The following is a 26,403-nucleotide window of genomic DNA, read 5'->3' on the forward strand; positions in this document are numbered from 1 at the left end:
CTGACTTCCTCCTTTATCCCTTTAAATAAACCATAGATTTTCAGAATTCTAGCCTGCAAATTAAAAAAAGAAACAAGCTGCTTGAAAGATTCCCAGTGACTCACCACAAAAAAAAAAAAGAAAAAAAGAAAAAAAGAAATGTTCAGTTCCTCCATAAGGATACTGCAACTGAAAAATAGGAAACGAACAGAAGCAGAGACGAATAGCAAGCCCCAGCCTTTCATACGGAAGAATAGCTTTCTACTTTCCCTTTCTCTTTGTGCAGAGAAACCCTGCGTGGAAATGCCTGGCTCCTTCTGCAGGGCTGCGGCGCTGATTGGCGAAGCAGCCCTGCAGCAGATCTGCAAGGTGCCTGGGGTCAGACGCTGCATCTCCAAACCTCATCCAAGAAGGGGGACAGAAAGAGGCTGGACTGAGCTCCTTTGCGCTCGGCTCCTGCTGACGAGACATAATGAAATCCCCACATTTATTCTGTTTCATGTATCCTGGTAATTCAGTGCAGAGCTGTCTGCAGAATAAGAGAACAGAGCACGCTGGGATAAGTCAGAAGCGTGTATTTATAATCTGCCTTCTGATAAGTTAGCAGCATGTACCAGTGTTTCCTTGAAATAAGTCTGAAGGGGAGGAACAGATGTCAACCTGAAAGTATAACAGCATTGTAACTGCCCTGTGTTTTGCCATTGAGCATTAAAAATGCTTTGCATTTGTGTATGCCTCTACTTTCCTTCTTAAATGAGGCCGTCATGCAAGCCAGCTGTAATCCACAGTACACAATTTAATTTCTATTTCCTTTCCTTTCCAAGCCAATACATCCCAAACATGGGCACAATGTTCCTCCCTGCTCCCTCCACACTGAAGGCATTGTACTTGTGTTATTATGCCCACACTTTTCCAGAAGTGCGTTGCTGAAAGAATACCCAAAGTTACAGTGCAGAGCTCCTTATTCACTCCATGCAACTAAAAGCACCCAGGCTCTCACTGACCTGATTGGCAGCTTTGCCTCAGGAAGGCTTAACAGAGCCTGTCTTTATGTATGTGATATATCCTACCATAATTAACTTCCTCAGGGAATGACATCCAGAGGAACCGCAGTTGAAATACACGGCGTGCACCTGAAACTTGACATTTTGCATCAGATTCCTGGCACCAAGATGCGTCCATGGAGGATGCGACACTTTCATTTTTCTTGACTGTAGCTACACGCCACTAACTAAACCCTGTCATAAAGGGCTTAAAAACTGTTGAAACATACAGATAAAAAACAGCGTTCTTTGTTCTTGAACAGATCTGATTTAATTTGTTAGAAATCCAGAAGTTGTTTAAAATTACTGTGTGCCATTTAAAATAAGATGAAGTAATAGCTTCCTTCAGCCTCTGTGGAAAAGATTCAGAGCTGTAATGCTTTTTCAAGTAATTACCCTGTTCATCAGGCTTCAGTACAAGATGACTCTGTGCAGAAGAGAAACGGAGAGGCCAGCTACGAGAGCCTCAGTAGCTACATGTACCAAACTGAATGGTGATGAGAGCACTTTGCAGGCATTTGTCAAGTCACAGGGCTAAATTAGGCTAAATTTAGAGCTGCATGTGAAAGTATCAAGTCCATCTACCACATAAAAGGGTCTTGGGGGTGGCGGTGGGTAGGGATGGTGACTGGATGAGGCAGCTCCTCAAACCGGCAGCACTGAATTAGCTCTCTCCTGTGTCCTGTGGTTCTGACTCAGCCACGACCTGCTCTGTGAGGCTGCCCAGGGAAACGAGCTAGAAGAGGAGGGGAAGTCAGAGGGTGACACGGAGCTGGTACAGCTTACTGCTGCCCTGCCTCAGGAGGCACAGAAGAGCATGTCACTTGTGCAGTTTCAGGACAGCACAGCTACATCCTTGCTCAGGAGAACTGCAGCATTTGCTACCCGGTGCTCAACGAAGTCCTGTGTCAGCTTGCCCAGACAATTCTTCTAAGCAGAATCAGTAGCATAAATCCCAACATGCTAACTGTACAGAATTGTGAATTAAGTCATTGAGATCAATTCCTGTACAGAGTATTCAGGAGAACAGACAAATTTCTCAAGTATCTTTTCCTGGAGGCCCTGCAGAAATCAGTAAATGCACAGACACATGAAATTTAGGCACTTTTAGCACGAACGAGGCACGGAATGAATGAATTCAGAGAAACATCAGCTCTGTTGGAAGCTGGCAGGTTCCTTAATGCATCAGATTTGTGATTGCTTATAGCACGGCTGAGTTTTTTCCTGTGTGTTTTTCTCCCACTTTGTTCCTTACCTATAATGAAGTTCTACAGTAGCTGCATTTGACAGATCTGATACAGACACAGGCCTTCCCATTAATTTTTCCTCAGTCTGCTTCTGCTCTCACTCTCTGCCAAGCTCACAGCTTTGTTTGTCAGGTCTCTCCACATATAAACTTATTTTTCAGGTAATACCTGCCATTCAGCCTTACTGCAGTGTTTAGTGATTCCAGTTACCCTAAAGCTCCTCTGCTGAAAATTGTAAATAATGTAATGCACTTAATTCACTCAAATCTGCTTCAGTAAACCTTGCAGATCCGTGCATTTCAGACTGCCATCTGTTCTGAGCGTGGTTTGCTGTTTCCAATGGATACAAATTCTGATCTTTATATTCAGGATTACAGCCAATGGTCAACTGAAGCCTCAAGTACAAAAACATCACCTTTGCAAAGCCACTGCATGGCAACCATCAGAGCGCATAAATTTCCAAGCCCATAAAAGCTATCATCTAGACACTGCTTCGGTTGTAAAACTTAATCTACTTGGTTTGCTTCGTAATGCAGTTATGTGGAAGTTATCCCAGCAAAGACTACCCTGGGAAATGGATTAAACCACTGAAAGGTTTCTCCAAGCTGCGGGTTCTCCCTTGTTAAATGAGCTCCTTGCACTGATGGGGTTGCCTGGCGTGGCTTGGTACAGCTCTGCACCACTGTGAAACGCTGTGCCCCCACTTCAGATACCGTGCTTCACTGCCGCTGTGGCAGCACCTGCAGCAGCAGACAGAAGAGGTTTTGTTCAGACATACTAACTCCTCCCCGTCTAAGCTGAGTAACTGCAAAATTCCCCTGTCTAACTGAAGAAAAACACAGCCAGGGCACTGGCTTCATTCCTCCTGCTCCTCTCCCATGGGCTGCCATGCCTCAGGACACATCCACGTGACAATTTTTTCTTTTGATGCCATAAATAAAAGTGGAATTGCAATTTACTTTGCCAGATGAGTCATTCTGTGGTTTATTACTGCTGCTCAGGAAGAAGGTCTAAATTAGAGGAGTGAAAGAAATACTATCACCACTCTATGGTGTGTCTCCATTTGGATCCTCTGCCACTTTTTCTGATGTTTTGGTTTGCAGACATGTCCCAAAGCACCTAAGACTACTTTTTAATCAGCATGGTGGGCTGGGAGAAGGAGGAAGAGAAAACTTTACAAGCCATGATTGCAGCTTTATATGCAAGGGACTGACATACTGCTGGCTGCTGCATCGCAATCCGTTTTGAACACTACTGGGATCCTGCAGGGAATTGTGATTTACAGTTTTAGGAGGTCTTGTTCCAGAGAATCCAGGGAATGAACCTGCCCAATTCACAAGCATTAACTTGTGGACCACACATCAAGAGCACAGTTCTGCAGGAAACACCACCGAGAAAATGCTGTGCTCTTACAGCTGCTACAGAACAACACAAGGTTAAAGACTCTTGGGAAAACACCACATGCTGATAGGATGTAAAACGAAGCCTGAAACTTACTGCCTGCATTAACTCATCCTATTATTAATTTATTAAAACAGAAAGGAAGGCAAAAGTTCAGGTTATCATTAATAATCCCAACCAGAACAGTGCAGCAAAGATGGAAAGCCCAGCCAGTTCTACTAATTTTAGAAGGTTTCTATTATAGGATTTAGTGCTGTAGCTGAGGTAGGGGGAGTAAAAAAAAAATCCAACCATCAAATGAAAGAGATGGATTCAGTAATATCTGGCCAGCTTTCCTTAATACATTGAACTAAATTGCTTTTATTTAGGTATTTAAGATTATGTTTGTCCCCTTAAGATTCATCCTTTTTAATACCCATCTCAACCCTTGTTAGGGCCATTAATTCATTTGAAATTAATTTTAAACCCCAAGCTTTAATTAACCAAAGGTATTAAAGAGCTTAAGTCACATTTTTACGTGAACACAGGTGTTAAATCCTACAATACGGTAAAACTTCAGCTCTGGCCTTTATGTTCCGCCTCTACAACTATCTCACCAACTGCAGTGGGCACATTCTTCCTTACTTCCCACCTTAACCTGATGTGTGCTGTTGTTATTCCCTTACAAACTGCTGCTCTGCTCTGCCTCAGTCACAGCAGCATTTAACTGGCGGATAAAGTGATTACAAAACGTATGATGCATCACAGGGATGCTGGGAAGTTCAAAGAGAACATCACTGCAAGGAGACTGGGGCTGGGGCTGATACGGTTTATTATGGTAATGTACCATCTAGGAAACAGGCTTTTGCAAAAGAACAGCTGTTTCCTTCGTGTTTACTGGTTGACAAGCCACGTCTTACTACCCAGAAAAGGTGCATCAGCAGATTTTCTGATTTGCAGGATCAGCCTCAGAAAACCGTATAAATACTTCAGGAAGATTTTCTACCTTCTCACAAATCCAAGTAGCAGATTGTGCTTTTCTTCACCTCTTTTCCTCCATTTGCTTGTCCAGTGCTCTAAATACTCTGTCACTGAATGACCAGACTATTATTTGGAGCAAGAAGCTGTTGCTTGAAAGAGGAAATGCATGGGAGAATCCTCTCCAGCTTTAATAATGTATTTAGTTTTATTGGAGAGTCATATACTGAATGCGTCTCTTACCCATTTGAAAAGAAAATTTCTGAACTTTAGGAAAGACAACTATTCACAGACAAGATAGCAAAGGGTCAGTGACCTCCTTAATAAACCAAAAAGGCATTAGTTTTAACTTGGAATAAGGATGCTTGCACACAGACTGTCCAAGTACTGCTACAGCTTTGAGGCATCAGGGCCAGAGCCCAGTGCTGTGATTTCAGCTTGCTTCAGCAAATGCCATTCTTCCTCTGAAAATGTCCGCCTGCTCCTCACATAACACTGGCTTGGCAATAGAAAACCTTTCAACCCAAGTTTTATGAGACCTTTTTATTTATGGAATAATAATTCTTTCTGCCATTATATAACCCAGCTGTCACTTTTTGGCTATGATTTCTGAAAAAAAAAGAAAAAAAGAAAAAAAAAAAAAAAAGAAAAAAAACACAACAGGAGGTCTGATACCCTGTTTTGCAAGGGAGGACGGTATCTCCAGGCCCATCTATGACAAGCCTTTTACTGCACCTCCAGCACGTGCAAATTTAGGTAGCTGTGCTCATCATCCCTTGCAGCATCCCTCATTACCTTCCTTAATCATTTTCTATCGCTTGTCACCCATGCAAATGAGCACATAAAAGACAGAAACAAACAGCATGTATTTATATACTCTTCATCAAACCCCACGAATTGCCCACTGCCCAAGTGATATCTAGCTCTTTATGGATTTGCATCCTCTGTGTCCATCCCCACGTGGAGCCACGAGTCCGCAGGCAGGTCCCCACTGTTTGTGGGCTTGCTGTCCTGCTGCCAAGCTGGGCAGGGGAAAGCCTGGCCCTGCCTGTGCCTTCCTCATCTGGGTGCCCCTGTGCAGCCACCTGCTTCTGGGAAGCTTGCAGAAAGTTAATTGTTGGTGGGACTTGTTTCAGATCAGCCAGTATTTTCAGAAGCCTTCAAGATATAAAAAGCCCAATTGCGTGATCCTTGCTTCTTTAGGAAAGCAGGTTAAAAAAGAAACAATAGGATTAGATCATTTCACTTTGAAGGCAAAAAACAGAGCAAATCCCTCCATGGATCTAAGGCCAAAAAAATCCCACATCAAAAGTAAACAAAAATTTCTAAAAATCTTTGAAAATACAGTAGTGGTTATTAAAATAGCATTCCACACAAAACTGATAAATAAGCATATTTCAGGGGCTGGATCAGAGACCGATGCCCTGCCTGTTGGAAATATTCCTTCAATAGCTAGAAACTTTGTTTTGTTTCTATAGTTACTCTCACTACAAGTGGCCCTGACTAAGGCCGGAGGTATTTGTTATATAAAACCTCCCCGCAACTGCAGCCTTAAACCTCAGAAAGCACCGGTCCTGCCTGCCATCTCTATTCAAAGACTAAACTCAACATGCTGTAATGCTGATTGGTGTGCACGCTGGAGAAGCAGTTTTATGGCATTATTTGAGTGCTGCAAGCCCCACCAGCATTGTTCACAAGCAGCTCCTGAAGCCGCCAGCAGGGCCAGAAGGAATTTAGAGGGACTCTGCGCAGAACAAGACACGCAGCGACTTCCTCCCCAGACAGTGATGCTGTTAGCAGCAGCTGTCATCTACAAGAGAAACTGGCAAGCCTGTTTAATAAAATTTGTTGAGTGGCCTTTGAATTTAATGGAAAAAAATGAGTGTCCCCAGTTCAGAGAGCACCGGGTAGAAAAGGCCTGTCCTGCAGCACTGTGATGTTTGTGTGTTTTTTGTTGTTTTTTTTTCTCCTCATTTTTATCAGCTTACTTTGAGAAAGTTTAACTTCAGTAAGAAAAATATATGCCCTCTCTCCCTTGGCCTTTAATGTGTTCTAGTTTTCTTTTTCTTCAAGGCAATATTTTCAAACTGCCATTATACATAATATAGGAAAGGTGGCTTACAAGATCCCAGTGGAAAGAGGGATGACAGGACCTCACTTTTTGAGTTAGTTGGTGGATGCTCTTCCTCAAGTACTACGTTCCAGGAAGGTTCAGGCCATCTGTACCATTCTCAGCTGTAATTTTTCCCCTACTTGGGTAGGGTAAAACAGCTTTACCATGGTGCCTTTCCTTCTCCTTGGCTTGAAATCTAGACGCTGTACTTTTTCTTAAAAGGCCAAGAGTCCAAACAGAACTGCTTGCAAGCAACGATAAGCACTTACAAGTGCTGAGGTCAGAAAATACAGCCCTGTTTGTACACTTGTTTTCCTGCAGTAAGCAGCTCTTCAGGTTGTGGCCAAGTCAATGACTAGTCATTTTTCTACTCCAGTGCTGACACAGGGCTATTTAGTTAACTTCTGCAATGACAGATGTAGCCATATATGCTCCAGAGCTGAAGCTTTAAGCCATTCAAAAGCTATGAAAGGCTGGGAAGGTATCTTTCTCTCATCTTTTCTTTCCTCCCTCAGTGCTGACACGCTGTACTATTCTTAGCATGCAGAAATCAGTGGTGTTAATTTCAGAGTTCACACATCAGAGGAAGCACTTAGAATTTATTCATTCATTCGTGAGAACCTGTACATGGTTTTGTCCTTAATGGTACAGCAGCACGCCTTTTTTCATTGTTGTTATGGCATTATTTGCAACCAGCCTTACAGCTTACTACAGCCTCATAAGTGCTGAAGAGCACATCTGCCCTACCCAGTAAGAAACACAATTTCCTTAAGGTGTTGTTTGGATACAGAACTGCTCCACCGCTTCTTCCCTGTACTAACAGTAGTCAGAGTGACACATAAAACCGTGATTTCTGCCTCTCCCATGTCTTGCAACTAATCCCAGACTAATGACCTAGTCTATGTAGGCAAATAATGAGTACCTGCTGGAATACATAATTTGTGAATACTGTTCCCAGCTTTTCCTGGCATTGCAGCTTTACATTATACCACAGCTTTACCGTGCTAGACAAAAATAAAACTAAAAAGCAAATTATTGTTCAGCTACGATGTTGTTTACACTGAGAATTCCCAGACTGACAATACATATGACTGCACCTTGTAAAATGAGCCACCAGCTCTGCCATGTGCAGAGACCAATTAGATGGTATGAGAAGCGGATATTGCCCTATCTAAATCATCATTTTTGCTATCAAATGTTTGCAGGAGATCTAGGTGGAAAAATGAGCAAAGTCCAAATTAATACTCCTTGTACAACCAATGACAGCACACATTGCAAGGATTAGATAAGTTTCCAGTTCTGAGCTTGTAAGGCATCTGAAGCTTCTTTTAAGACAAGAGAATTATCTGCATACTTTTCAATGTCGTTGTTACAGCTAATTAGCCAAACAAAATACCCCCCAATGCAGCTTATTTTAGCTACCATCCTTCACAGTATCATCCTAGGGCTAAACTAATAAACAAGCATTGCAGAAGCTTAACGTGTTTGCTTCTAAAACCCCAGAAAAATCTAACTAAAGGGTAAGTCAAGCTTGCTTTGCTCTCTTCTTTTCTATAGCCATTCAATCCTTTATGAAACAATGAAGGTTTGATTCAGATGTGGCTTTTGTCTGCAATTTTTTAATTATTGTAAGAAATGTAAATAGGCTTTGCTCAAAAGCAGCTTAGATATGTGGGACAAAATATGGCTACCAAACCCCAGGAATACACAGTGCCTGGGATGACAGAGAGAAGAGAAACATCACCAAAGACCAAAGGCTTTCAGATGCAAATTTTCCTGCACTGCAAAACCACACATGGTGCACACCAAACACACAGAGGTGGCCGGCATTACCCTACAGGATCTCCCTTCTTCTTCCCACAGGTCTTCTGCACAGGACTATGCCCCCAGTGTGCAAACTCTTGACATCTGTAGGTGACCAGGACAGTAGTAGGCAATTGCTGGTTGCTACTGAAAAGGACGCAGCATAACCCCAGCTAGCTGGTAGAGGAGGCTTCAACCCCATCACACTTGGGATTCTCTTGCTGTGGGTTCCTTGCCACTCTGCATTAGGTACGGCAAATATCTCCTTCTTTGGAGTTAAAGTGGAAAATCGTCCACTGTGAAGGCTCCAAAGGGTGCATATATTGACACCACCCCCCTTTTTTCCCCTCAAGTGGACTTAAAAATAAAAGCTTTTTCCAGTTGGCATTTCCAGGCTGACAATGTGCAGCCTCTTGATTAAGATGTGACATTGTTTATACCCCTGGCAACTCAGGGTATTCCAAGCACTTCCATCTGCTTTAGCACGAGAGGAACAAACAGGAATATGTACCGTCCAGGTCAGAAGAATTTTTTTCTGATTGGAAAATAATTCAGCGTTTGTATCCTGACTCTTCCATGTTACTACACATGAAAGAACCCTAAATCACATGTGCACTTCAGATGGGGAAAACAACCCCACACTTCTCCAAGCAACAAGTTCCCATTACTAGAGTGCACAGCTCTGAATGAGCCTTTCCACACAAGAAAGCCACAACTTAGCAAAACAGAGGACATCTGGCCACTCTCCTTCACAGGAACCCCTTTCTGGAGGTGTGGGAAGAATACAGATTAAAGCCATCCCGCAATGATTAAAAATCCCCCAGATGTGAGATCAGCACAGCTGGCTGGCAGTGGTATGAACCACTCCAAGCAAACGTTGTCCTCACACCACTCTGCAGCGGTTTCCTGAGGTGGTTTTGTTTTGTTTTAAACACATTGGGCAGAATCACAGACTATCCCAAGTTGGAAGGGACCCACAAAGATCACTGAGTCCAACTCCTGACTCCATGCAGGACCACCCAAAAATGAAGCTATATGTCTGAGAGAATCATCCAAATGCTTCTTGAGCTCCAGCAGGCTCAGTGCTGTGACCATTTTGCTGGGCAGCCTGTCCCGATGCCTGACCCCCTCTGGGTGCAGACCCTTTCCCTAACCCCCAGCCTGACCCTCCCCTGTTCCAGCTCCATGCCGTTCCCTCGGGTCCTGTCACTGTCCCCAGAGAGCAGAGCTCAGCGCCTGCCCCTCCACTCCCCTCGTGAGGGAGCTGCAGGCCGCCATCAGGCCTCCCCTCAGCCTGCTCTGCTCGGGGCTGAGCAAACCAAGGGACCTCAGCCATCTTGCCCTCTAAATCCTTCACCACTTTGTAGCCCTGCTTTGGAGGCTAATACTTTTATGTCCTTTTTATCACGAGGCACCCCAAACTATACACAGTACTACTCAAGGTGAGGTGGCACCAGCACGGTTTAGAGCAGGAGTTTTGCTACCTAGCTCTAGTTACCATTGACTGCTTTTTCCATCTAGCTCACAGGCACTGCCAATGCCTAGCCAAAGAGCTTCTACACAGCTCAGAGTAGCCTACGGGCTCCACAAGGCTCAAGGTTGCAACTGCAAGCAGCTGGGCAGCCAGCCCAAAGTCGTCCGTGTCCCCACAGTGGCTCTGCCAGCAGTGCCCCAAGGAGCTGGGCTGCAGCTCCCTGCGAGGAGCAGCCCTGGCAGTGCTGACATCCCTCTAGCAATTGGTGCTCCTCTGCACACAGCAGGTATTCTCTGAGCATCTTGCAGCTGGTGCACACCTCTCCTGCAGAATAATTTGGCAGGGAGCACCCTTCTGGCTATCTGGGGCACCTGGCACATGCCCCTGGGGGTGGACAGATGTTGCATCCGCCTCTCTTCCATTGCCATTTCTGTTACCCCATGTCACAGTGAATCTCCAAGCACTTCCACTGCAATCATCCAGGGAAGGCTGGAAGAGGTTCACTAGTCTTTAAATATAATCCCAGCATGTGTATCCTATTCCTTTTGCATCATGTTATGTCATTCCTATTTTTCTCTTTTTCCCACTTAAACTGAAATTTATTAAGCCAAACAAAAGATTTTTTCCTATCTGTTCCCCAACGCAAACATCTAATTTTTGAAGAAGTGGAGAAAACGACTGGTTGGCTGAACTCCCGTGGTAAGAGTCAGAGCTTCCTCTTTTACTTAGTCACACCGCTCTCTTGCCTGCTTGTGGAAGGACCAACTGGCTGTCTCTCCTATTTGTTATACATACTGCAGCAGCACGCTATGTTCTCAGCTGGGTTCAGAGCCCCACTGTGCTGCATGCTCTACCAACAGCTGAAAGACAGTGACCTGGTCCTGAGAAAACGCAAGAAAAGCTACAACTTCAAATCATCACAAGCGCTTGGATGGTAGACACAAATGGCCAGATTCCTGGGGAAAGAAGATGCCCAGGAGTCCTTTCACTACGAATTTTAGTGCACCTTATCTTCATTTGAGGTGCTTGTTATTAGCCTCCTGCCACTTCTCCAGCTGATAGAGACATATGGAGTAGAGGTCACTACATTCATTTCTTAGCCTGTTAAGATTTCCAGCAGTTCGTATTTCCGGGAGGAAATACATAGGAAGAATATATAGGAATTCTGCTACTGAGAGTGGACACTTGGCTCTGTATCCTCGTATTTGCTGCTCCCCCTAAAATACACTCTTAAGACAAACTTACTGCTGAACTACATATGTAACAGAAAACTTTGAGTGAAGGTAAAAATGAATAAAGCATTCACAAATGACTCACATTATCTGTTTTGTGTTGCGAAATGTTAACATATTGAGGAATACGTCTGGACATTTTTATTTTTAAAGGCACGTTGGTAATGCAGAACTTCTACATTAGTCTCTCTCAATTATATCTCCATTCATCATTCCCTTACCCTTACTAACAGAGACTAAAATATTAAGTAACATGAATATTGACTAATATCAAATAATATGACTGTCTACTTACATACTGGGTTCTGCAGGCATTAATGACAACGGCAACAGAAGCAGACTTACCACTTAAGCAGCAATTATTTTCAGTGTTTCTGAAAGTGAGAAGCAAAGGCCTCCCTTTCTCTCAAAAGGCAAAAAACACATTTGTGGCTGAAAAATGACTATGCCTAGTTTCTGTTCCCTGGTGAGCTCTTTGGAAAGTCCAAATACTTTCCCTTCCTTCTTCTTTTCAAATGAAATAGTAATAATAATAATAAAAACATTTTGTACTTTTCTCCTTAGATAAATACAGCTAGGACCTTAGAGTAGAAACCACTCAGATCTGAAATTTCCAGCTGGGTAGGAAAAAAAGACTTTAATTGAGTGATCAGAGCATGATACTCATCTGTAAGAAAACATGACCTGGCCACGCTGCAAACTTCTTGGAAAGTGACTTACTACACTGAAGAGCAATTTGCTAAGTATAACACTTAATATATTAAGTATAGGCCTTTATGCATTTGAGGACCTGAGTTTTTCAGCAATGATTATCAACATTCATTCTCAGTGAATGCTAATAAAGCTGATGCTCTTTTTTCTGAAAAATAAATTCCCTACCCCAAAGCGAGGCACTTTATCAACCTTTCATTTTCAAAGCCTTCAGAAAAAAAAAAAAAAAAAACAAAAAAAAAACAGGACTGCCTGTTGTTAAGGAAAAAAAAAAAAAAGAAAGAAAACAGAAACACCAAAACCCACCCATCTCTTCCTCTATAACTCTAGTGATTGGCCTCTGGAAGCCTCAGGAAACACTTTCAGATTATCAGGTCTGTATGTTTGACAACATATTTTCCACAAGCTTTACCTTCACCTTTACCAGATGTACAAAGATGAAAAACAGCCAAGTGAGGGCATCTTGTTTCCTCCTTCATGGATATAAAACAGCATTGAAAGAGTTCCATTCAGGAGGATTCTCATTGTTTTCCAGCAGAAACTGATGCCTGATGCTGCTGGTAAATAGTTTCATCATTTGCAGCCTGGCAGCAGGAAAGGCTGCCCAGAGTTGGGCTTCTCACACAGATGCCACCATCCTCCCTTGGTTCTCTGTTTGATTTCCAGGCAGTAAGCATGCCTCAGGTCCTCCCTCTGATCTCCATTAACCGGGTCTGCCTCGAGTTCACGAAAAGTGCCTAGCAGAAGCACAGTTATCCCAAGCACCGAGTCACCTCCTCGCCCACGCATGCAAGCACTATGGCCAAATTCCACCCAGCAGTGTTTCTGGTGGCAACCTGACTCACTGCTGCCCAGTCAATACACATGTGTTATTTTCCAATATATTCTGGCATTCAACATAGACAGACAGGGCTCCTAAACACTTCCTTTGAATATAAAACAGAACACCCTGCAGCTGTTCCCAAGAAAATGACACTTAGCAGGGAAAAAAAGCGTGTGCGGGGGGGACTAACTCACTGATAAAGCAGGACGTACAATGCACTGAAGTGAGCCAGCAGGAACCAAAAAGCATCCATTCCTCCAGCCAGGTAGGAAAGCAACGGCAAGAAGTAAATTGCAAATAGAGGGATATAGAATTGACATTTTGATCCGTCACAAAGCACCCATGCTGAGTGGTCAGAACATATTCTGTTAAGGCTTGACCCTTCAAATAAACACAAAGAAATGTTATGATCAAAAAGGAAGTTAGCCAGTTATTACTCTCGCAAAGTGGTTTAAAGGTGTCCTTTTCTTCCAGCTTATCTGTAGTCACTAAGCCTTAAACATAATGTCAAAACCAACATCATGTCAAAAAACTGCCCGAACACATATACGCAGCAGGAACCTACAGGAAAACCCACAACATCTCAGCTTGAAATTTAAACCACAAAGTTACTGACATTTCCTTATGGTATCTCCTGCTTTTACACACACAAAAAAAATGCTCTTAAGTACAGGACCTTGTGGGTGTTATCTCAAATCATCCAGGGCAAAACACAAACAGAAACCAATCCCCCCAAAAGCCAAAATTATGAAAAAAAATCCAAAATAGTAAAAAATGATATATCTATTTCTATAATTCTTTTTTTTTTTCTTAACCTTTAAGTGCCTACGTTATCATGAATAGGAGTCGGAAGACTAGCTTAAAGATTTCCCTTCATATATTTGTCATAGAAATACCCAATATTGTTACCAGTTCGCTGGAGTATAGTCATGATTATTTCAATCACTTGTGGTCTTTTTTTTTTTTTAATTTTATACAAAAAAATAATGGATCGTAACATGCCAAAAGCAACCGTTCACGGTTAGTACAGCAAAATAAAAACAACTCCAAACAAGCCTTCTAACTTCCCATAATACTTTTTTTTGTTTAAGTGACTCACAGATGCCTAGTATGTTTTGTATTATTGTACCGCAGCTCAGCCCCACCATCCCAAGTACATACTCCCATTTTTTATTACTCTGTATTGTTGTTCAAGGCATAATAGAGAGAGAAAAACATTTGTGGGTCACTCTCACCAGCCATGGTGTGAACTCATCACTACAAGACATCAACTTACAGAAGCTCCACCCTTCAGAGTTCTGAATATCTTATTTATAAGAGTTGCATAACGTGATCAGATGCTACAGCCAAAATATTAATTTATTGTTGCTTTAGATCCCCAGGCCTTGTACCCTTGAGGAGTTCAGAATACAATACAATATTCTGAGAATTTTAACAAGCTGTTTTTATCACCAGGACTGCTCACAAGATGTACCAGGCTTCATTGCCTCTTGCATAATGATGAGCTGGAGTCATATAAACATCGCCGATCTGATTCTCTAAGGCCACACTTCTAAAGCTAAGTGAGGCCACCACCACTTCCATGAGAATAGTGGTAAAACCTTTCTGCAGTATAGACCTAAGCGGGGGCGACAACTATCCTGACACAAAATTGTAGTACAGACTAGGCGTAACACAAAGGTTTGCACACCAGTGATTTAGGGAAAATTGACTCCTCATTCCCCACGAAGATTAAAGGCAAAAAAGACAGTTCTAATTTTTGCCTGTCAACAATATGTACTACCCCAACACTGCCCCTGAAGATGTTGCCCAAAACAAGCATAGATTGTTTATTTTCAATATACAATAGCTCACAAGTAGTAGAAAAACTGGACATGCCACTTTGATCATGCATTTTGGGATCCTGATTGTAATTTTATTTTATTTTATAAGTGAGCAGCGGTACCTGACATTGCTGTACCGTTGTCACTGGAAAATGCTATTGCTTATACACCATGCAATAGCTCTGCTTACAGCAAGTCTGAACCAGTAATCTTGCCAGAAGATTACTTCATGCCCTTAATGAAATTAATGCAGTAGTGATGGAAAAACAAAAAGCTTTCTGCTGCACCACCATCGAGAAGACTACAGAACAAGCAATTCTCCATGCAAAATTTACTTCCTTTTTATTGATGGTCTCCAAGATACATGTACAATATTTCTTGGACTTCTGAATTTTTTGCACTAGCTTTACAGTAAGTACTTTGTAGTACCTCAGTAGAACAAAAGCATCTACATTTGACAGCGACACTGCTGCTCTCAAATCACAACCCACCTGCCTCTTTGTTCATCTTTATGTGTAGAATAGCAGTGTTTCCTGAAAGGTTGGGTTATTTCTCTTTACAACTAGTTTTGAAACTCTGCAAGCAACACAGGAGTGAGTTATAGCTTGGGAAGAGAAGGAATATTAGATGAGTATTCATTTAAAAGTGTTATGATTCCTGCCCGAGTTGCTGAACTGCTACAAAGATGCGATCATTTAATGAAACACTCACTGCCACACTGGGCAGTGATCAGAAATCCCTGTACGTTATGCTGTAACATTGCACTGTTCTAACTTAACAGGGGGCCATCCAGAAGAGAAAAAATAAACTGGCAAATAACAGGGTAGGTTTTGTTAACCAGTCTGTGCAAGTTGAAACACTTCATTCAACAAATGGCACTTCTGGATACGTTTGGGTCAGTCTTATGGGGCTCACACCAAAGGATGTTGCATGTCAGCTGAGCAATGCAGTGATTTTTTTCAATTGTTTGAACCACTCTAACCAACTATGTGAAACCCTGAGTAATTATTTCTTTAAAATATACTATGAAAGAACTTAATACAAAAACAAAAAAGCAGGAGCAAACTCATTTTAGTTATATATGGCAAGAGAACAAAGAAAGAGTAGATGTTTGCAGTTTGGGCTAGCTAAGGCCTTATTTTTTTTTCCTTCTTTTGTTTAGGATATACATCCAGGTAACACTTCATTTATTTTATTTTTTTTGGCCACCTATAGTGCCCTGAGATCCCTTAAGGCAGCTTTCATCTTCTTTTCTTGATACATGCCATCAAACTATGCTTCCAAAAAGAGTTGTCATTAGTAAGGGAACCCTCAAGGCACCAGATTATGCAGCTGCCTAGTTCATATCAATAAGAACTAGGAAAAATATTCAACCACTTTTAAACATAGCTTTGAAAGCATGCCGTTGAGCTTGTCTATACTATTTACTTGGAGTCTTCAGTATTCATTCCATACAGTAGTAAAATTTACTACAATTTTCCTTCAAGGCAATAACAAGTAGAGCTTTGTAATAAGCTTTGTAATAGCATCAGGTCTCTCTCCCTTCAAAGAAGTTTTATAAAGCAGTAAAATCCTCCTATCATAAGCTGCACTTTAGACCTCTAGAAAGTCTGGAATGGTTTTAATATTTAGTCAGAACCGTAGATGTGTCTATTATTCTCCTTCCCACCCCCACCCGGCCATTGGATTCTTAGTCTTCATTTTCTTTATAAATGCCTTTTTCCCCCCTCTCTCTTTTCTTGCAGCTCTGATATTCTTCCTCCATTCTCTTACTTATCAATTATTTGCTGGTGGGTTTAGAGGAAGACCCATACAGAAACAGGCTAGTTAGATCAGCAGCACAAGTAGCCAGCCTCTACTCCCGCATATCTCTGAACCTGTAAAGAAACCCCATTGCCAGCTGTGTTACGTACCACAGCTCACTCAACACACAAAGACAGGTTCTTTCAAGAGTACACGCTCTAGCAGGTCTGTGTCAAGGTGTAAGCATGAACCTGTGGTTCATCGAACCATTACCAATATTAATTACTTCTCCCAGAAGCCATTTCCTGGCGAGTTATTTCCATACATGAAGACTGGCACTGAGAAGCAGAGAAGGCATTATTTCCTGCTTTGGGGAAATCAGATTGCCAGAAGACATCACAAAGAAACTCACTCAACAGTACCCAAGCTGACTGTGAACACCATATGTTTTCTTTGTTCTGACACTGCCCCCCAAAACACACATTATCAGCAAGTGCTGGAAGAAAGGTCCTGGACTTGATGCACCAGTTCGTTGATCAGACCCAGTAAATACTCTGTTCCTCACATAACAGGTTTCTTCTTCCTTATCCACCTCTGTCTTAGCTATCTTTGAGTGTTGGTAGTCTAAAAAGTGGAAAATTCCAGCTCCAAGAAGTCTATGATGGTTCAAACCTGGTCTTAGAGAGCCATATCATCCTTTCAGCTATATGGTGTTACAGTTTGGGATATTCAAATGATCTTCTTCCCTAGCTGTGCTATTGCAGCAAATTGTGTCATAGATGAGAATCAAAAGAATGGTCAATACACAATTTGTTTCTCTTTATCCAGGAATTTTATCCAATTATATAACCATTCCTGAGACAGATAGACAGCATCATGGTTGCATTACACATTTTAGCTTTACAGTACGCCTACGTGCAGAGTAACTTACCAGTAGCATACCTGATCTAAGAGGCTTCTGAGATGTGTGTAACTGAGAACAACAGAGCCAGTGAGCAGCTCATTCCCGATGGGATGCATCACACCATATAAGAGAATGTGTAATAACTCTTACCTAAAGCTTTCTGGGTATTCAACAATAGCCATGTTGATAACATCCAGCGCATGCTGATAGTGCTTCTGAGCTGAAAATAAGAGGGCCAGTAGATGCAGAGAATTCATGTCATCTTTGCACAGCTGCAATGCTTCCTGAAGATGTTCTATAGCATCAGAAATCTGGGAGGAGATGGGGTAGAAATAAAAATAAAACACATTTCTCCTTCAGTCCTGCATTATACCTCATTCCCAAAAGTAAGAACAAATATAGTCATTAGGGATTCTGAAGAAATCTTACTCAGCCATCTGATAAGAAAGACTTCTATCCGAACAGTCTGCCAAAACTAACAGGCTGCATTGCTTGAAAAAACTCACTCGTTCTAAAGAAAAGAGTCTGCAGCATTACTAAATTGCTGCCTATAAACAGGAGCAGTAGTCCTGATCCAATCAATCCCCTCTTCCTTTGGCATGACATTTCTATGCTGTAAGCAGATCCACTTCACAGGCCTGACTCTCAACTCCATTTTCTACGATGGGCAGCTGCCTCTTCTCCTGGGTGAGAGCATTACAGATCTTTGCTGCATTTTGTCTCTTGCACAGACTGTACAGGGCCTTTCATGATCAAGAACAAAAAAATAAGTATGAGTACTCAAGGGTAAGAGAGGCAAGATCCAAACTGTTGTCAGAAAAAGAAATACCTTTCCTAGCAGCTAAGTGAAGTGCAGGCCTGACACCCAGAGCAGCAGCATGTTAATTAAAATCAAGTGCCACTTGGCAGAAAACTTAACATCTATAATGAATACAGGTATATCACGTGTTCTTTGTGATCCAGTAACTTATTCTAAGCTATCTATTCAAGGGAGAAGTTCCTTGTAGGTTTTCTTAAGATCCTCTAGTGTTTGAAATTACTGTTATTTAAATTATTCCAGTTCTTTGTTTGGCCCTGGAAGCCTCCAACAAACAAAACAGAAAAACGTATAGTTTTCTTTTCCTCTTTTCTTCCCCTTAAGAGATGAAGAATGCCATTTCTTCTTTCCTACTGTGAGAACTTCCCACCTCTCAAAGCTCTGCAGAGGTTCTCCTGCCCTGGTGTACCACCAGCGTGGAATTCCCGCTGCTTCCAAAGATCCCTGGGGAAGGCAGGTTGCACGTAACAGAGCAGCAATTACACTGCCTGCAGTTACAACACGGTTTGTTGGCCATCTAGATCCCAGACACGCTTCTGGGAGCACAGTCCATATTCTACTCAACGGACAACTTCATTCTAACGCCCAAATGACTTTTCATTCTTATAGTGCATAAAACAAGCCAAAGTCCTTAACTACACTATTACTTGCATGGTGACTCCATGCAAGCCTGGAGAGAAGTGATTGACTGATCCACAGATATAACCCCCAACTGGCACCTGGCCCACTGCTTCAAAACTGCTGAGTGTCCTGGCCTCCGTTCAGATATATGACTGAGTTCCCAGCTTTAATGAATTACTGCTCGTCAGTGCAGCTACTTTAATGAGCTACATGTGTTGTTAGAGCCTACTGTAAAGGTAAACATATTGGCCAAAATCACCAACGTTCCCTCAGCAGCTTCCTGGAACACTTTTTCATTACCATGTAAAAACAATACCAACAACAAGACTACTTGGAAACACAACAGACATGAGGCCTATGAAGTACTTCAGGAGGTATACCAGAGGTGTAAAAATTCAGCTTGCTAAAGCAAAACTGCTATCAAAATCATTACCTTCAGGACTAAAAACACTTCTCAGTTTTCCCATTTCTCTACCTCAGACCAGCAAAAGTAGTTATTACTAAATTCCAAGTTTGGGGAAAAACAAATTCATTAGACAAAAACAAATTTATAAACCAGACCAGAAGGGGCCTTGAGCAACCTGCTTCTTTCCAGGTGACCCTGCTTTGAGCAGGGACTGAACTGGGTGGTCTCCAGAGGTCCCTTCCAAATGCAACTATTCTGATTCTACTCAGTAATTCAGAGTTCATGAAGATGATCCTAATTTGCCAGCATGAACCAGATAAAGAGTAATTCTTGCAACTATCATCTCTGTTGAGGGATCTTAGAAATTGTAAGGATACTTGACCTTACTTGCATGTGAATGTGCAAGCCAAGTTACACAAAGCTGCAAAAAAGTTAGCCATGGTCGTTCCTACAAACCTGTGCTTCCTGAACAGGCAGTCACATATGGTTTAAATGGATGTAATCTAAAATAATTTTCCCCTGTTCTTTATCATAGGTCATGCAACAGCTACATCTCATTTCAGTGCTGGGAGACAACTCCTTCCTGTAGTACCATCCATCACAGGCAGTGGCTGGTTATGGAAGTTAACATACGCCCCTACACCTGATTGCTTAAATTCAGTCCAAAAAGATTCTTTAATGCTGTAACACCATCAGTAGCCTACATAGTTTTCCTGCTGTGTAATTAGAAACAGTGGATGAAATATAGGGAAGAAAAAATACCCTTTGACATTTTCAGGAGACTCTTTTCCTCTACAGGAAGCATTACACAAAACAACCTGCAACAGACCAGATGCAACAAAATTCTAACTGAATTTCGAGAATAACAAAAGCAAGATATTTGGCAGCAGGCAGTGCAAACAGAGATCATCAATCCATTGGCAGATGCCACAGCTTATTTATTTACGTAACTATGTAATACGAGAAAGATGGAAGCTGGCAGCGCAGGTGGCACTCTGAAACTTCAGGGCTGTATCAGAGGCAGGCTGCCAGCTTAAATTCCCTACAAGTGCTGCGCCTTAAAGTAATCTTATTTCAGCTGGACCGCAAGTCCGAGTGGGGACTGCAATTAGATGATGCTACCCTTCTCTGATTCATCTTTCTGTTAATAAATATACCACACCTGTTCTGAATGGCACATGGGTATATTCAGATCGCACCGATCAGGAAGCAGTGATACTGCAGAAATAGCACCTTGCAGCACTACCGAAATAATCCCACAATGTGGATTGTCTGGGCTGTCTCTTATAATAGGATTTATTTAGGTAATGCTACACGCTTCCTTAAAAGCAATGCTGGGATGTTACAATTCCAGGTATAAAAAAGAAAACAGTATGGGTGTTAAACATAATTCACAATGGTAGAATGCACTTGCATTCTTAGAGTGGTAACTCAAACAGGATCTCATAAGCATTTGATCCAGATGAGTTTTCAGGCCTTATATTTTCAAATCAGTTGAGAGTTGCAGTTAATTAACCATTACGACTATTCCTTCTGTCTGTCATTATAGCATGGGGATTACGGAAAGGAGAAAGCTTCATTGACTGGCAACAACCTCCATTCAAAACAAACTTGCTACAGTCCACCAAGATTCAGCAAAGCGACCACAGACAAAACGGTGAGTTGGGTTATTATTTAATTCTTACTGCAAGTTGCTTTTCATCACCAGAAAAACCTAGGCTAGGACCTCAACAAAAAAGCTACATGCTGCTCTACAGCAGAGGAAGCCCTTGTTGGTCTGGGAGCAACAGAGAACAGAGCTAACCCCATTTGTAGTGCTGAATGGAAACAGTGCTCCTCTCCTGGGGCAAAGTAAAGACAACACTCTCACCTCCCTGAAACCAGAATAAAAACCACGGAGAAAACAGCTGAAATGTTTTTCTTTGGTGTTCGTAACCAATGATTCTTATTTTTACATCCAGACACTTCGGAAGGCAGTCCATGTTTTCTGGATATTGCCACTTGAAACTTCAGGTCTGTTGGCAGCCCACAGATGAAATTGATAAGTGAGACCTCTAATTCTCAGCTGCTGGCCCCTGGCTGTCTTTGCCTTCCTATTTTCATGCAAAGAAAGGTCAAATCAAATATTAAAACGGTACGAAAACCCATATGTTGTTTTTATGTGTCCAATAATGATTTACATGGCATTCGAGGTCAGAAACGCCAACACTGCCCAAAATGAGAATGGAACCGGCACTTAAAATTAACAAGAGCGCTGACTCTCCAGAGTCATTTCCATAGAAACTGGCCTGCTAAAAAACAAGGCAAGGCATTAAAATCAGTGAGCTTGAAAATGCTCGAGCTACCTTGTTTGTGCTGATCCAAATGCTGTTACCACAGAAACAGGAGGAGCAGCCGAACCAGCAGCCGGGAGCTGCTTTGTCCGTCGGTGTGGCCAGCCCCAGCGGCCCTGCAGGTGGAGAGAGAGCCACCACGCCACGTGCTGACCCCAGCCTGATGGCACTGCCTCTCCAGGGGAAAACCAGACCGAGACACTCCTCGCAAAAGGGGGAAGTTTACTGTTTTGATGAAAAGCCCACCCTAAAATGCCACGGGGCTGACTTCAACCCTGTGAGAGCTGCTGCTGCCCACCAGTGATGCCGGTGGTCTTTAAGACAGTCACACGCATAAACACCACGCATAACATCTTTCGTTTTGGTTGATGATGGCCTTCAGGCTGCCAGCTCTGTGAAGGGCTTTTTATAATCATTCCCCGTCTTGTCACGTCCTCATCACGTGTCAGAGGGAAGCTCATGCTTTTCCATTTCCCCTCTCCTGTGCCCGGCGCTGACAGAGACCAGTGCTATCGGAGACATTTCACAGAGTCTTCCAAAGAAGATAAATTGCTCAAACTCTGGCACCCTACCGGTCAAGCTGTCTCTTGCTTTGTTCCACAAAAACATTCTCTTATCGATGCAAGCTGATACCTAGATGTTTCAGTGTTGGGTAAGGTACCTCACATTTATTGACCTTGACTATGGAAACAAAAATGCCTATTGCTGAGAATAACGTTTGGGTATTATCTTATAACCTACTGTGTGTGGTACTGCAGCATAGGCTGATGAAAGCCCTGTGACATTTAATAGTTAATGCAATCTATCAAAAAAAAAAAAAAGGTATCATTTATCTTTCAGTTAATCAGAATGAGAACATATTAGATACTTTAAATAATTAAGCATATTAAAAATGCATTACCAAATGTTTATCATTAAGTAAACTGGCAAAAGAAGAGTAGGATATTTTACAGCAGTCTAAAAATAAAGATGTCTCAGGTATCTTCTCCCTCTCCAAGCATGCGTTAAAGATTTATATCTCACTGGATGGAGAAGAGCAGGAGCAGCATAGCAGGGCTCAGGCTGACACTACATAACGGACTTAGATCACACATCTAGGGTAGCAGGGGCGACTGGCAAAATATCAAAGATGAAAATATACAGGAGAAGTAGACAAAAGGAAGTGAACATGAGGACAAGAGACTGAATGGGAAGAACAGGAGGGTAAGGGGATGATGAAATGATGCACACAAAACAGAAGCGTAAAGACGGGCTATGACTGGAGAAAAAGGAAGGATAATGAGTTAAAATGCAGTACACCAGTAACAGTGAAGACAAGAAAGAAAAATTACCACACAAATCTTTTTACTTTGAATATTTGAATCTTTATTTTCAACAGCAGTTGAAAAGCTGTAATGCTTTTACTCATGGCAAGGGGCAAAAGGGGCAGCAAATCAGACAAACTCCCTAAGAGGCAGAAGCTGTGGGAGAAAGAGGGGTGGCTGGATATTTTTTAATCAAAGACCCTGAGCAAACTGCATTATCAAGCAGCCAGTAGGCTGATGACAAAGTTAAATAAGCCATTTTAATTATCCTTTCTTATTGCAGGCTTCCTCACAACACACTGCTCTCATTATGAAAGGGTTACAAAAGTGAGTGTGCTCCCTTGGAACAATTAGTTTAACCTAATGAACACACAGCTCTCCTAATTAGCTCAAGAAAGTAAGAAGGATCCAACTGTTTGACTCCGTGGCATAGACTAAGGAGAGAAAACTGCAGCAAGCAGAAAGCCTGCCAAAGAAGGAAAAGATGATGAAATTTCAAATTTAGCTATAGAAGCATTTAATAACTAGGGGCTGCTCTAATAAAGTCCTTGGCTTTTAAGAAGAAGGGACAGGGAAATAAGACAGCACAGTGTATTTTCTGATCAGTTTGATTTTTATGAGCTAACACCCGCAGCAGTGTTCAAATGCCAACTAATCCCACTCGCTGCAGAGCTCCAGCACCCGTCAAAGCCTAACGCCGAACGTGCCCAAGTAAGGAATAAACCAGTCCCCAGAGCTGAGAATGTGAGATCCGGTGTGATACAGAACCAGGCAGTAACAAGAGAGCCTCTGGAGCAGCCTGCAGCAGGGCACAGGGACACGGCATGATACCCAGGGAACGAGAATAAATACCTCTCACCCGCCCTACCCAGACAAAGTTGCTTGGAGCGGGAACAGCACTGCTCAGAGTTAGGGCTGAAAGCACACCCTAGGGAAGGCCATTCCCCAGGGCTACATGTGCTACGGAATTACTGCTTTAAAAATAAAGTCTTAAACGTGTTCTGATTGATATTGGCTATAACATAGGCAGGAAGAGACCCTGTTTAGCATCGTTTAATCTTGTTCAATTTTACTGCCCTTCTCCCACCCTGCTAATGCCTCAGTGGTTGGCAATTACTGCACGTACCTGTCTGACGAGAGCCAGCTGCAGCGACAAGTAGAGGATGATTTGGTGATCTTCCGGGCCCAACTCACGTGCTCTTCAAGGACAACCACACAACACAAGAAGAAGCAAGTGTTAGAGCGTACTTCCCAGAACTCCTTTGCCACAAGTCACAGACACAGAGCTAAGGCCAGTCCTGTCCTCCATAACTCAACCAGTAATGGGAGAGTGCACTGAGACCTGACAAAAAGCACGCTGATGCTCACCTGTATAAGGCAGGCTCACGGGAATAGGTGTGAGAAACACAACTGCTCAGTCATTAATTATCATTTAATATTTTGGAACTTAGATATCTGATGGACAAAATTAGCTCTTACCTTGTGACACAAACTATTTAAGTGTTATTTTAAGTAATTTGGGTGAGGGGAGATAATTGTCCAACTTGTTGCAATACTGACACTTTAAGAACAATAGGAGAGGGTTGGGTTAGCACTGAAAAGTAATTGTTTCTGCTATATTGTGACTATGAGCATGTGGAAGACTAAAGACCAGGAGCCTGTGATGTCAGCTAATGTCCAAACACACCAAACACCCTCCACCCTACAGCTCCTAGTCTAATTGCTGACAGCAGACTCCTGATTTGGAAAGGGAAGACACTGCAGGAGGACTGAGGATTTGATGGCAGGAGCTGAGCCTGGATGAGAACCAAATCCCTTGCTTCTCAAGCTAGGGCTTCTCCTGGTAAACCAATTTGGACCTCTCAGACACTACCTTCTAGTCCATGTCAGGCAGAGGGACACGCTGCACAGACTGCTTGGCTACTGAGGACTGCAGCAACTCCAGCACCCAGCATGGGCGTCCTTCACACGAGCAAGGCTGGGAGCAGGAATGGACAGCCAGGGCAGCTGGCATGAAACTGCAGCCTGCAGAGAAGCCCTTAAACAGGGCAACGTGCAGACAAGTTTTGAGGACCTAAACTAGGAGCAGCATTGGTCACAGGCTCGTGCCATGTGGGCAGCCCAGCTCAGGACCAGTGGATCCACAGGGAGTTGCAGATGCATGGAGCTCGCTCCTGGCTCTGTCACACAGCAAAGCCATCACACAATGGGGAGGTGGGAGAGAGAAAGGACGCTCACAGCAGGCTGACATTGCTGACCTCTTTCCCAGGCTGTGCTCCAGGCTGACAGGGAAGGTGGTCAAAGTCTTTATGAGGGAGAACTGACAGGCTGACAAGGCTGGAGGTTAGAAACCCTGCGAAAACTATTCATTTGCTAATTACAATCAAGCAAATAAGTCACAGAATTACTTCAGGAAACAAATCACAGACCATTTTAATGGTGGCCACCTCCCAAATACCATCTTGGCCTGTGAGCAAGAACCTGTTGGAATTGACTTTTGTAACTAATGGCTCTAGAACTAATTAATTTAGCATGGACCGAATGTGCCTTACAACTCTGCAAGTCAAGATAGCACTCAGGGATTCTAAAGCAATGCCAAATACATCACAGGTGCAATTAGCACAGGCAAGTCACTTCTCTCCACTTTTTTAAAAATTTTAAATACAAGTCCGTAAGGTAGAATCCAGCTTTGCCCCAAACTGTTGGAGTAGGGTGAGCCACCTCTTTTGCAAGCAGCACCTGTGAAACCTTCAATATTCTCTCCAACAATACATAACAGGAAAGTTCACGTGGGTGTATGGGAGAGGAGATTAATGGTGCTTTTGGAAAGAGACAGAGTCATTACGTTACTGTTCTGCTTCCTCAAAAGGTATTAGAAAAATACTTGATCCAAGCCTCCAGCTCAAAAGGCCACTCATAAGGATGGCTACAGGCCAAACCACAGCCTAAGAAATCCTAGATCTACTTTAAAAAGAGGTGGAAAACAAGGGGGGGAAAAATAAAAGGAAACCAAACCCAGGCATAGAGATACTAGTAGCTACTGTCACAACACCCCTGCTGGCTAAAGTTTGAATACCTCATTTCTGGCTAGAACCTTGTCTGCTTCCTAGCTAGAGCTAAGATACCATGAAAACAAGCCACAGCCAGTGGGAAAGGTCAAAGGATAAAAATAAATGTAGTTTAAAAGCACTGCAGTACTGCAATTACAGAAAAATTGGGCAGTAGTGAAGGTATTACACTGGAGTCTAGGAACTGGTGTGACTTTAAGTATACTCCTGATCTAAATAATGTCAGTATAAATGCCTTTTTAAATACACATTTTTAAGTCATTCAGATCCCCATGGGGTAAATATCCAGAATTTCATTTGTGGTTTCAGCTTGACAAAAGTAAGTTTCCACTACCAGTTGCTCCTGCAACCACTGCAAAAACAGTGCAGGAGAAACATGCTGGGCTCCCCCTTGCTCAGTATCAGAAAACCAGCGCGGATCCAGTACCATGTTCAACCTGCTATGCCCAAGCTTTGAAATCTCAGATCGTCTTCACTTTTTGCAATGCATTTATGACCACACTAAAACCAGAATGAGACACTTCAGCCCAAGACTGACCATATAAGCTTCTATTTAGCTGCCATCTGAGCAACTATGCTTACAAGGTTAGCTGCCCTAATA

At 42.6% G+C, this 26,403-nt stretch overlaps 1 protein-coding gene and 1 long non-coding RNA gene across 3 annotated transcripts in view; one reads left to right on the forward strand and one right to left on the reverse strand.

Moving 5' to 3' along the window:
- The window catches only part of TTC7A (tetratricopeptide repeat domain 7A), a 165,165-nt gene that overhangs the window by 66,507 nt on the left and 72,255 nt on the right, over window positions 1-26,403 (reverse strand). For both annotated transcript variants that reach the window (XM_027454067.3, XM_072035724.1), the window contains 2 exons: window positions 23,861-23,933; window positions 17,404-17,564 (listed from right to left, as the gene is read on the reverse strand). In XM_027454067.3, coding sequence (XP_027309868.2) covers window positions 17,404-17,564; window positions 23,861-23,933 — 234 coding nt within the window. The remainder of the gene's footprint in view (window positions 1-17,403; window positions 17,565-23,860; window positions 23,934-26,403) is intronic.
- On the forward strand, window positions 20,251-24,045 carry LOC119716434 (uncharacterized). The gene is made up of 3 exons (XR_005264411.2): window positions 20,251-20,401; window positions 20,647-20,754; window positions 21,477-24,045. It is a non-coding gene; the product is annotated as an uncharacterized lncRNA (long non-coding RNA).

This window comes from Anas platyrhynchos, chromosome 3 (assembly GCF_047663525.1).
Source record: "Anas platyrhynchos isolate ZD024472 breed Pekin duck chromosome 3, IASCAAS_PekinDuck_T2T, whole genome shotgun sequence".
Taxonomy (NCBI): domain Eukaryota; kingdom Metazoa; phylum Chordata; class Aves; order Anseriformes; family Anatidae; genus Anas; species Anas platyrhynchos.